Source organism: Gossypium arboreum, chromosome 9 (genome assembly GCF_025698485.1).
Source record: "Gossypium arboreum isolate Shixiya-1 chromosome 9, ASM2569848v2, whole genome shotgun sequence".
In the NCBI taxonomy this organism is placed as follows: domain Eukaryota; kingdom Viridiplantae; phylum Streptophyta; class Magnoliopsida; order Malvales; family Malvaceae; genus Gossypium; species Gossypium arboreum.
In genome coordinates this window covers 2558472-2571244 of record NC_069078.1, presented here as the reverse complement: position 1 = coordinate 2571244, position 12773 = coordinate 2558472, and the positions used below count along the sequence as shown (strand labels likewise).

Genomic DNA, 12773 nt, shown 5'->3' with positions numbered 1-12773 from the left:
AAAATTCAAATGGGTAAAAACTCAAAAAATTTATTATTTATTCTTAGTGTATATATAATTATTTTTAGTTTAATTTCATACAGTCAATAATTACATTTATTCTTAGTCAATAATTTTATTAAACTTAATAAATAAATTTTATTTTGAAAATGTTCGGATAGATTTAAATTAACTTGAATAAAAAAAGTATTTTATTTTAATGATCTAATCCACTCAATAAATATTTCTCTTTTGATGAAATCAGAATATACATCGTCAATAATAATAACTAATCTCTTCGCCACTAAATAACTCTCTATCGTTTTTTTTTTTGGTAATAAATCAATAAACATCTCTAACCCTACTTTATAATTATTTATTAGTATTTTGTTTTCATGCCTATAGGCTTTTGAATTTGTCTTATACATGGATGATATGAATATAGTAACAGCTATATGTTCCATGAAATAATTATGGAAAATATAAAATTGATTTAAAAGTAATTATATAAAATAAAGATTAATAATTGTAAAATAATAATAAATCGTAATAATGAATTTACTGGCCCGATGATCAATTTGGGTGGATTTCAAGTTGATTAGCGTAAGGTCTATAAGAAGCATACTGCTACAGTGCTATAGTGACTTAACGGCCGTGCACCCCTCCCAAAATTTTAAGCAATTTTAATTTTTTCATTAAAAATTTTAGAAAATTTTCATTAATCTCAAAAAAATTTAAAATTTTAATTAAACCCCAATTTTTATTTTAAAAAATTCTCACTAAAACTCTTAAAATTTTTGAAATTTTTATAAAGCACCAAAAAACTTGGTCTTAGAATTCGCCAATGACATACACGGCTTGAGCCATGCGTTTGTAATCCTCTTCCGTATTGTAATGTAATTATTTACTTATAAAAAATAAAATAGTAATATAAAATCCATAATGAAAAGGTAAATTAAAAATACAATCTCTACTATTTAAAAGGTTTGATTTGACTATTTAATTACTAATGTCACTGGGGTAAAAATTTAGTTTGGCAAACTGCACAATTTTAGGTAATTTATTGGGTTCAAATCTTACCTAAATTAACCTACTCTTGAAAAATAAGAATTTTTGCAGCAATTCTCTAAGGCACTGCAGCAAAGTGGAAGCAAACTCGAAAGATAAAAGAAGTTACGGATGAACAAAAAATCACAAAAAATTATCACACAACAAGCGTTTGAGAAAATGCTCTTAAAAGTATTTAATTACTTTGAAGGTTTACAATTGAGTGATTATATGAGGGGGAAGACCTCTATTTATAGTTGAGCTCTCCCAGATTCAATAGTACAAATCAATTACATCAACGGTTAATCTAAACGTCTATCTAAAATATGATTAAATGATTAAAACACTATATATCTTTATTCCTTAGGATTTACATTAATTACCTTGGTAACTTTTGTTTTACTAGAGTGTTTTACTAGATCACCAAGACTTCAAGTAGATGAGCTTCTTCATATATTCCACGAGTCGAGTCAGTTCAAGCGAGTCAAATAAGCTCCATTTAATTAATTGATCTTTGTGGAACATTCTGTGCGCAATAATCACAGGCTTTGATCCACGACCAGTGACACTAGAGTGATCAACTTAAACTCCATAGGATGTCACAATATATGACGTGCCATCTAGCAAATTCCACATTTACACTATTCTTTAAAAAGGATAAAATTTTATTCTTGATTAATTAATTTTAGAAAAGTTATTTAAGTAGCCTAAAATTAATATTTTGAAATTTTCACATTCTAACTTTAATTTCTTTATTGATTGATATATTGTATAATAAGTTTGTGTGGCTAGATTTATTTCTAAAAATAAAACTAAAGGGAGTTATTATAATAAAATAAAATTTTAATTTCTTAAAAAAATAGTGAATATATATATATCTTAATTTTATAAAAATCGAATGCTTATTTATGTATCATCTAACAAAATAACAAAAAAATATTATAGTGATAATAAAAAGTAGTGAATTAAATGGTTATAAAAATCATGTTATGGATGAGATATTGATACTCTGCATCAAATGAAGGACCAAAATTATAATTTTTCAAATTATAATAACTAAAAGAAACATCTTAAAAGTTTAAGATTCATGGATAATGGTATACGTTATGTTATTAGATTATAATTTAAAAATAAAAATAAAAATTACATCAATAATGTAGTGTAACAACAAAATGTAATATATTTATGATAATGTGATAAACATCCATATAATTAAATTATAAAATGTAATGAATAGTAATTAATACAAAATTTATTATCATGGTGGTATAAGTATAGTATACAAAGGAAATGGTTTGTGGTAAAGTTTGATTGCCTACCTGCAAACACTTTGAATTAAGGAATAAAAAACCTCCGATTCCAAGTTCAACTACAACGAAAATTATGAAGCTGCCATAACCAATCTATCAAACTTTCCTTTTTCATGCCTTCAATTCTCGACTTTCTCTGATGAACAAAAAAAGATAAAAAAAAATTCTCGACTTTCCCGAGGTTTTGCAATTTTACATAATCTTATAACAGATTTATGTTCTGGGATTCTCCTTCAAGCTGCTGTTTCATTTGATGGAACCAGCACTGCCCCATCAGTCGAAGGAATTCCAGTTTTCTTTAGATGTTTTCCTTGTAACTGCTCCAGTTCTTGTTCCGAGAACACTTCGGATTGCAAAGATGGGACAATGTTCTTCACATGCAGCCATGTCAGTTGCCAAAAACTCTCTCCACCCAGATCATCACTCGGCACAAGAATACCCGTTGTTTTCATCACCAGCAGTGTGTTCTTGAGAAGCTCAGGGACTAATTCATGAATTTTTTCGCTACGTTTTCCTCGGAACTTGACTTTCATGTATCTCTCCATACGATCAAGAACCCCAAGCCATAGTTTGCAGAAGGATGGTTGCTGTGACAAATCCTGCAGTGACTGTAAGAAAGCTTTTGACAGTAATTTTGTAGCTAAGACAAGGGTACCCTCCATTTTCCGGTATTCTTTTGGGGAGCTCTCCTGTGCAATTTCTAGCAAATCATCCATTAACGTAAAAATCACATGATCAAAACACTGGAACCACATAGCATTTGGAATCTGAATTCCATCTACCCCTCCTAAAGAACTCTGCAACATTAAAATGGCATGGTTCCGCACCTCTTCCCTCTGGTCCAAACAGACTGCCCTTAGTCCTTGCACCAACCTCAGCCACATCTCTCCAATATCCCGACTCACTTTCATAGCAGCCTCTTCCTCCACAGCATTCTTGGTTTCATAAGACCATCTTACAAGACAAACAACTGAACCCGCCATCATGTCTAGGGCAGAAATCGACCTATCAACCTCTGCAACCCGAGACTCGGCAAACTCCCTCGCTGCGTCCACACAAAGAACATAATTAGATGGCAAAAGGTGTGCCCCCTCAGACATGATGAATGCTAGTGCTTCAAATCCAAACTCAGATGCTTCTGGATGTCGAGCGGTGATATATAGCAAGGAAATGATTGTGCGCCAACCCAAATGGGATCTGATGTGAGTGGCGTTTGCTTTCACGAGATGCATGACTTCTTGTGTGATAGGTTCACAATACTCATCAGCAACCCGAGCATCAAGTTTCAATATTAGTTGCATGGACTTTAGAAGTTCGTCGGTTATATTTTCCTTGTAAGGAAGCAAGCGCTGGCATATCTTAAGGAGCCCAAACACAGCTTTTTCAACTAGCGCACATGGTACTGCCTTCTGCTGGACAATATCTGATATGTGCTTGTATACCTTTTGCCAGATTATCAAAATTCTATCCCGGTTATTTAGTGTGATAACTATCAGCAACTCCAGGCAGAACACAGCAGTGTCTTCATCTTCCATGACCCCAGTTCCCTTGCTGAAACGACTTGCAGCCAAGATAATGGCCTCGATGAGCTGCAATAAAGACTCTGCTTGGAGAAACTTGCTCTCCATGAATATATTATCGACGTGGCATTCCTGCACTATCTCACGAAGGTGCCGTTGAGCAGCGAGCTCTTCCTCGGTTGGGTACAATGTCGGCTCCTCAATATCAAAGGATAGGAATTGACTGAACCGACCAATCAGGCTTGAAGATTTCCGGGGAATGGCCGCAGGTGCTGTCTTCAATCTTCGTAAAGAACTAGTAGCAGGCTTACCCCGCTCGTGGTCAGACGAGGACTCGGTTTCATCAGCTGTGTCACTAGCTAGACGGGCAGGCAGGAGGTTGAGCTTGTGCAAGCTTAAGACACAATCCAATATGTTCGTCCAGCCACTGTGGATGCAATCACCATAACTATTTGCTATTGTGAAAACTGTTTTGGTTGCCATCCTAGCTCGTGAATCATCTCCGAAGGAAACAATGGCCTCTTCAATAGACAATGGAGTTGAGAGGTTCGTAAATTTACAAAGAGACACAACCAAATCATCCAATACATCACCAAAATGATAGTGCGCTGAAAGTTTGGCAATGGCCAAGAATCCATCAATGCACATTTCTAAGACATCTTCTTGTTCCACTTGATCGAAAACCACGGACAAAGCTGCAATTGTCGGACCGGAAAGAATAGTAAACATATCATGGTCAAGGAGTGCTCTGGAATCGCAGGCAATAAAAGGGGTGCTTCCTTTGGATTTGTTCACCACATTAATCCAGCGGCTTGATGTCATTACTGGGACACCAGCACCTTGGTCTGGGATCATTTGAATTTCGTTCTCACAGATTGAGTGGAAAAGCTCAGACAAGTACTCTCGAGGAAGATCTTTCCCCCCATTGATGAGTCGATTGTTACGGATAAAATCTTCTTCAGTCATCTTTTTCTTAACCTGTACATTGTGTTGATCTGTATTGAGCAATATAAGTGAATATGACAACACAAGGGCAGCATCTTTGTTACACAATATATGTGGCGATTGCTCATAATATCTTTCAGAAAAAGCCTCTAACACTCTCTGTATCTTCTGTGATTCTCCGGGCAATTTGAAAGTTCCCAAGAAAACCCGTAACGCTGAATCCAGATTCATGTCTTTAAAATTGAAGGTCTTGACAAATTCATGAAGCACCTGAACACAAAATTCATCATGGTTTCCCAGAAAATCTCCGATAAGATTCTTATCTAACCCAACTGTGTACCTAAAGAATGATGCTACACTTTCTGGGTCAAGCTTCTCTGGTAATAGCTGGATTCCTTGGAGAAATTCCAGACCTTTCTTGGGATCTCGATTAAAATGGTCAGCTCCAATTGCCAACTTTCTCTTGAAGTGCTTCATTTTACGGACAAAAGGAATCCAAGAACTAGGGTCACTGTAATTCTGACATTTTGATGTCCAGAAAGCTTCATATCCCTCATGATCTGTCGATGACTCATTCGGAATAGGCAATTCATAGCCGTTTCTCTCAGTCATACCCTTTACCGTAGATACCAAACCATCCAGAGCAAGGATATGCATTGCAGACAAAGGTCCATTCACGGGAAATGCGCTCTTTGACAACATGTTGGCAATGTCTTCAAAAACATTACTGCAGGATATGTCACAATCATAATTAGCATACATCTCAGCCACAAAGGTCTGCTGCCTGCAAAGGTCGACCAAAGCTTCCATAGCAACCTCCTGCTGTTGGTATGAAGACCCATGTTTGCTTTGAACAAGCTTCAAAAGCACATATGTAAAGAAAGCTTCAAGCTGCACTTTTAGTTCCCAGCGCAAATGATAATACAGGTTGAGAACGATGCTACATACGGTAGAAAGAATAAGAGGGCTCATGGATAAGCCAAATTGCATCAGATTACGAAACAAGTCGTCCCGAATTATAGCCAATAACTTGGGATGCTTACCGAATGATGGCCCACCCAATTCTATTGCTGAATTAATTAAACCCAGGGCAAAGAGCGGAACATCTTCATCATATGCTACAGGATTCGATTTAGGGCCAATACCTATATTTTCAATGACATTTAACAGAGAGCACAAAAATTGAAATATCTCCACCATGCATGGTATCCCAAATGGTGCTGACATCAATACTTCAGCACGTTGGGCATCCTCCTCTGTACCATCACTTTCCCCAAAGTTGCTTGACTCAGTTTCAGGACCAGACTTCACCATTGGAGGACTAGAAGCATTGCTAAGGGAGGATGGACCATCACAAATGATACCCACATTTCCATTTTCTACCATTGTACTTCCAACCACATGGTTCCTGTTCTGTGTACCCACCTGCTGAATAAAAATGAATTTCAGAATTAGAAGGTAACAAAAGAGTCACTATGTGCAACTAAGAACCCAGAACTATGACTTAAAAATTACCACTCCTGAAGCAGATAACGACCATCCGTTAGACATCTCATGTTCAGTGCTGCCAATCTTAGGAAGATGAGAGAAAATACACCTAATTAGTTCATGCATTGTATGCCGAGCTATCCGCTGCAACAGTTCACCTTTGGAGCTTGCTTGATGAACAATCCGAAAGCATGTATTTGCTATCATGCATACATGCTTATTACTCAACCTAGGTGCTGCTTTACTTTTCATGCAAGCTAAAAGAACCTGAAGTATCTTCATTAGTACCACTTCTTCGGACGCTGGATCAGTTACTTCAAATCGGCAACTCGTCACTGCATCAACAATAAGATGCATAGCTTCTTCCACGTTTACAGTATCCAAATCAAGTACATCAAGGGTCAAGATCTTATAAATGGAAGACAAGGCAACACCAGTTATTGGCGCACCAGTTTCATCAGATTTAATTACATCCAAAAATGGCAGGAGATAAACAACCGGGTCAACATTTTTCCACTGATGTTGCCACGAAAAAATTTGTTTCCGCAATTCTTTCAAGGAACGGATAAGAGAGTGCTCAAGCTGTTCATCATCTGAAACATAGCGGACTCCCCACCGAACATTTCTCCTCATAACAGCCAGTACAGCCCCAATTTCAGAATTAATCATACAAGCGAAAGCACCTTTACAGGGACTGACAAGTTCTCCATTAAATCCATTTTTTCGAGATTGTGTAATAAGATCCCCCATATTCAATCAAGATTCTCAGTAAAAGTGAAAAGTATATTTCAATGAAGAAGCCAGCAACTATTCAAACACAATACTGAACTCAGGAAAAATCATATTAATTGCTGCAATTAACAAAAAGGATGTTAACACAAATGAATTCGTATATAAACTAATAAATCTCCAAAGAGGCTGTCTTAAAGGTGAAGATAGCACTTGACCTTTTTCATAATCATCAATTATCAGTAATTTATTAGTAGAAACTTCACTTAGATTGCAACAGTCATAGCGAGTTCTAAAGTTTGATACAAACAATTAAACTATGCAGAGTTAAAAATGAGCAATTAACTACACTTCTCCTATATCAAGCATTGAAATTAAGATGCAAAAGGCAATAAAATTCGAAGCGAGACTACAAAACTGAAGATTAAAAACAACTAAAGCTTACATTAACCAACAAAGTAACAAATACACAATAATGGAAACAATGTATAGACCCAAAAGAAATTAAAATAAGATCAAAATCAAAAATGAAAGAAAACCCAAATTCAAATCCCAGAAACCAGATCTATCCCAATTCATCAAAACCCAAACAGAATCATACTAACACTTCAACAAAAATAAGATTTCAAGATCAGTATTTTAAAGGATATATCACGAGCCATCAAATCTGGGTCGATTTAGATTGCAAAATAATCTTCGTTTAAGCCATAAAAAAAAAGGGAAAAAGGGGGATCGAGTGAAGAAATATGGTACCTCTTCGAGGATTCCAATGATGGAAATTGGAGAATAACGTGAAGTAAACTCTGAAGAAATTTTGGAGCTTTTCGGGTTACATGGGAGAGTGTAAGGAGTCGGAATTGAAAAAAAAAAAAAAAAAGATTTTTTATTTTTTTCCTTCTTTTAAGTCGATGCCAATTTGTTGAATTTTTTTTTCCTATACAAATTGATTTTTTTTTTTTAGAAAATCTCTGATTAGGGTTCTCCTAATAAAAGAAAACATTTTTACTTTTTAACCTTTCTTTTAATAATGATATTCATATTTTATTATATCTATACTATTATTTAATAATGCCACCAAATTAATGTCAGAAGTCATCCAGATGTCCGACTTAATTAGAAAAATTATAAAGATATTATTTATTGATATTATTTAAAGATAATTTAGTATTTTATTTAAAAATAAAAAAATAAATCTAGAGAGATTTTGTTTCACACCAATAATATTAGTAAGGCCTTAAATTTACTACTCAAACAAAATTTTGTTTTAATTTGTTTATTAATATTTTATTTACTCTATCAATTGTATATATTAATAATGTTGTTGATTAAGATGGTATCATAAATTAACACGACATCAATTTAGAATTAATAACATCATAATAACGCTATGATAAATAGTTATATTTATTTCTTCGAATAATAATTTTATTCATTTAGTATTTTTAATCCGATGTATTTATGTCTCTAAATTTAATTTAATTTTTTTAATATCGTAGATATTTTTTAAATCATATTTTTATTATTTATTATATGTTATTTTAATCTCTTAAATTGTTAATACCGTTATTTTCTAATGTTTTTAAATTTGTTACTAAAACAATGTGGGTTTAATTTTGGAAAAAAAAGAGTTTTTAAATCGAAAAATTGTGGTAAAAGCAGCATAAACTGTTTAAAATAAATTAGACATTTTATGTGGGTGGAAAAAGCTATAAGAATATATTTAGGTTTAAGGATGTAAAAGCTTTTAAATTTAAAAAAATTATTATTTTTATATTATTTGGGTACTTAAACTTTTAAAATGTATTAAAAAGCCTTTGAACCTTTTTAAAAAACAATTAAGCCCTTATTTTTCTTTTTTACACTTATTTGGGTACTTAAACTTTCAAAATGTATTAAAAATCTCAAACTTTTTCAAAAAAAGCAATTAAGCCCTACTCTTATTAAAAATTAGAAAAAATTACAAAAATTAAAATCAATAAATATTATTAAATTTTAATAAAAATTCAAATAATAAAAATTAGAAAAATATATATATAAAATTGTAAAAATATAAAAATTGTAATTTTTTATAAAATCGTAAAAATTATAAAATAAATAGAAATATAAAAAGTATACAATTTTACAAATTCATAAGAAAATTATACAAAATGTAAAGAAATAAAAGTTTTGTAAAAAAATTATAAAAATTTTGTACCAAAAGAAGCATTTTATAATTTTTCTATAACTTTTAATATTTTTTTATTTTTTATCATTTTCGCCACCTATCACGCTAGGTTGCTACATGTGATAACTTTAATTAAAAAACTAGGGCCATTAATTTTTTATGATTTTATAAAATTTTAGAATTTTTTATTTTTTACTATTTTTATAAAAATTATAATTTTAATATTTTCAAAATTTTTATATTTTATTAAAATTTAATAATGTTTCTAAAATTTATTATTTTTATAATTTTTTCTAAATTTTATTAAGAGCAGGGCTTAATTGCTTTTTGAAAAATTTTGAGGGTCTTTTTATGTATTTTGAAAGTTCAAGTACCCAATTGAGTGAAAAAAGGGGTTTAATTGTTTTTTTTTTGAAGAAGTTTGAGGGCCTTTTTGATGTATTTTGAAAGTTCAAGTTCTAAATTGAGTGCAAAAAAAAAAGGAGGGGCTTAATTGCTTTTTTTTTTTTTTAAGTTTGAGGGCTTTTTACAATCTTAAGCCAATATATTTATAAAATGATTTTTAGATAGAATGACTAAAATTATCTATAATCTCTCAATAACCCTTAAATAAGAGGATAAATAAGCTTCAGTGCACTCAAATTTACATCCTCCTGTGCTAGCAACAATACTAATGCAAATTGAATTAAGACTCAGACAACATTTATAAAAAAATATTACAAATATATATTTTTAGGAAATGACAATTTTTTTAATAGAGATATTAGTACCTTACCAAAGTGGATCTCTGGTCACAATTTTGTCGGCTATGACTTCATCTATGTGCAATAATATGCCATCAATGGTCCTCGCACAACACATGCGTGCCCAAATAGGTAGTGTACTTCTAATCTATATTGTCAGGGACATGTACTAAGTCATACATTTGCATGGAACATATGAAGGATCCATGTAAGGTTTCACCCGATCCACATTAATCCTATCATCACCTATCTAGAAGGTTAGTAAGACACGTGTTAGTGTCTAATGCCAAGGGTATCCATCCTCGTTTATATATACTTCTCCTTGGCTTTGATGGATATTAAAATAAGCTTTATTTGAATATATATTTTAATATAACAAAAAAAAAAGTTTTTGAATAAAATTTAAAATTAAACAAAATTGACTAAATCATTTATCAAATGAAGTCTAAGAGTTAAAATTTTCCATCGTTAGAAAAATTTTGAATCAATCTCAAAATCAAGTTAAAATGATTTTAATTAAGGACTTTTTCAACTAGTCAAACTAATTTTTGAACAAGTCAGAATTGCTCCAAGGCAAAAAGTATCGATACATTTTTGGCCAAGTATCGATATGTTGAAAATATCGATACCCCTTGGAAAATGATACCTAATTAGCATTGTGTTTCTCACAAAATCAGCTAAGTATCGATACCTCTTATATGATATCATTATTTTTTTTGTTTGGTATCTATATTTCAACTCTAACGGTCACTGATTTTAGCATTTATTGCAAAAAAAAATATCGATACCTTTTTAGCCTGTATCGATAGTCACTGATGCAGGTGATTTAAATGTTCTGGTTTTTACATCCCCAATGGTATTCAAACCTCCAACAACCACAACGGTTGGAATCCATTTCAAGGTTATTAATATCAACTTCCAAATATCCTACAATAACAAGAAAGCATACTCAAGCAAAAATCATCAATCGAAAAACCTTTGTGCCCAATACTTCCATAATTTTCTTGTACACACTTGTGAGCTTTTATTGTCATTCTTTAGCTCAAGTGTATTCTTGTCTATTTGTGCTTAATTGGCAAATATTATGATCTTGTAAGGATTATTTTCTCTGTATGCTTCTTTGTAATTCCTTGAGAGGGCTTATGTATTAAGATTTGAGTATAACTCTTAAAGGAGTTGTAAGGTTAAACATTGTCTTCAAAGGTTGAAACAAATTAGTGAATTTGAGAAAATCCTTAGTTGTGGAAAACTAAGGTAGTGGAATAAGCAATTGGGGCTGAACCACTCTAAATCATTGTGTTCTTTGCTCTATCCTTTCTTTCTAGCTTTCCAAAAGTTTTAAAAAGCTAATTCACCCCCCTTTAGCAATTTCAGTTTGATCTATCGAGCTAATAATAGACTTCTTTTTCATCTTGTCTTTAGTATGCTTTATACTTCTATCCTCTCATATAAAAACTCTCAACACTTCACCATCACGTGAATCGCCTCCTCTCTTTCCACCCTATCCTTGATCATCAACAAAGAGAATAATTTTTAAGAGAAAGTAATTCTTTCCATAGAGTAGTTTATTTTAAATTTTAAGTTATTTATTAAAATATTTTTATATTACATATTAAAATATTTGTTACATTAAAAAATATCTTTGAACTCTTTTGTAACACCCCAAAATTATAGGGTTAGAATTTATAAAATTATTATAAATTGAGCCTTAATATTAGTGGTTAAGAGCTTAGTGAAACCTTTAGAGAATTAAGGTTCAAACCCTATTCTTTCCATATTTTTCTATTTATTTTTGGTTTAGTAGTAAGGTCTTAGATTTCCCTTTTGCTTCTAGGTTCAAAGCTTGCCATTCCCCCTCCCATTTTCTTAATTTTCGGTAGATGGGTTATTTGCCTAATCATCCCTCCAATTTTGAAAACTTAGGAATTTATTAACTTCCCCTAGTTATACTATGATTTTGAATCCTTTCCAACCCTAAATTGAATTCTTTTCTCTTCTCTTTAAAATCCTTTCTTTTATTTTCTCTCTCTTCTTTTATAAAATATTTTGCCTTCATTGCTGAAAACTTAATCTTTTAAATCCTAAATTGAAATCAAGTCCCGATTAAATCATTCTTCCCCTGAATTGTTGAATCGTTCATCAATATCTTCAAACCCCATGTTCAAAGCGTGCCATTCCCCCTCTCATTTTCTTAATTTTCAGTAGATGGGTTATTTTCCCAATCAACCCTCCAATTTTGAAAACCTAGGAATTTATTAACTTCCCCTACTTATACTATGATTTTGAATCCTTTCCAACCCTAAATTGAATTCTTTTCTCTTCTCTTTAAAATTCTTTCTTTCTTTTATTTTCCCTCTTTTCTTTTTATAAAATATTTTACCTTCATTGCTGGAAAATTAATCTTTTAAATCCTAAATTGAAATCAAGTCTCAATTAAATCATTCTTCCATCGAATTGTTGAATCTTGCATCAATAATCTTCAAACCTTCATCAAGATCTGTAAGTTTTCTCGTTTCCAATTGGTAGAACTCGTCAGTTCTGGGATTTCTTTATTTTTTTGTTAATCTTTCAATCCGTTTATGAATTTTTTACAATCTTGTCGAAAAATCCCGAAAATCTTAAAAAAAAATTTAATTCTCGCGTGTTTATCAATTGAAGAACCCAATTTAGGTACCGGAAATATGAAAATATACACATTTTTCATGCCCCTTTTAGCTCAAATTCATGCAATTTTGTAGTAATTCTTGTCGAAAAATATATAATAATTATAAAATAATTAAATTGTACTTAAATTATTAACATGTTGAATTTTAATTAATTTTATAATAAATTTTGATTTAATTTGATT

The 12773-nt window shown here is 31.8% G+C and overlaps 1 protein-coding gene across 2 annotated transcripts; it reads right to left on the bottom strand.

Annotated features, from left to right (window-relative positions):
• Positions 1–2253: 2253 nt before the first annotated feature.
• Positions 2254–8127, bottom strand: LOC108456856 (ARF guanine-nucleotide exchange factor GNL1-like). 2 transcript variants are annotated; one of them, XM_053018965.1, is made up of 3 exons: positions 7772–8127; positions 6317–7140; positions 2254–6229 (listed from the first exon to the last, which is right to left on the bottom strand). In XM_053018965.1, exons 2-3 carry the CDS (start codon positions 7037–7039, stop codon positions 2570–2572), a joined length of 4383 nt encoding a protein of 1460 aa, XP_052874925.1. In that variant the 5' UTR covers positions 7040–7140; positions 7772–8127; the 3' UTR covers positions 2254–2569. The 2 variants fall into 2 exon arrangements, with proteins under 2 accessions (XP_052874925.1, XP_052874926.1); XM_053018966.1 differs by having other exon boundaries at positions 2254–6226.
• Between the last annotated feature and the right edge of the window lie 4646 nt (positions 8128–12773).

What these genes read in the sequence shown, in the direction of transcription:
- LOC108456856 (XM_053018965.1), bottom strand. Translation starts at nt 7,039, where the DNA reads ATGGGGGATCTTATTACACAATCTCGAAAAAATGGATTTAATGGAGAA. An exon ending in CGTTATCTGCTTCAGGAGTG is followed by an intron (nt 6,230 to 6,316) that starts GTAATTTTTAAG and finishes ATTTTTATTCAG; the next exon opens with CAGGTGGGTACACAGAACAG.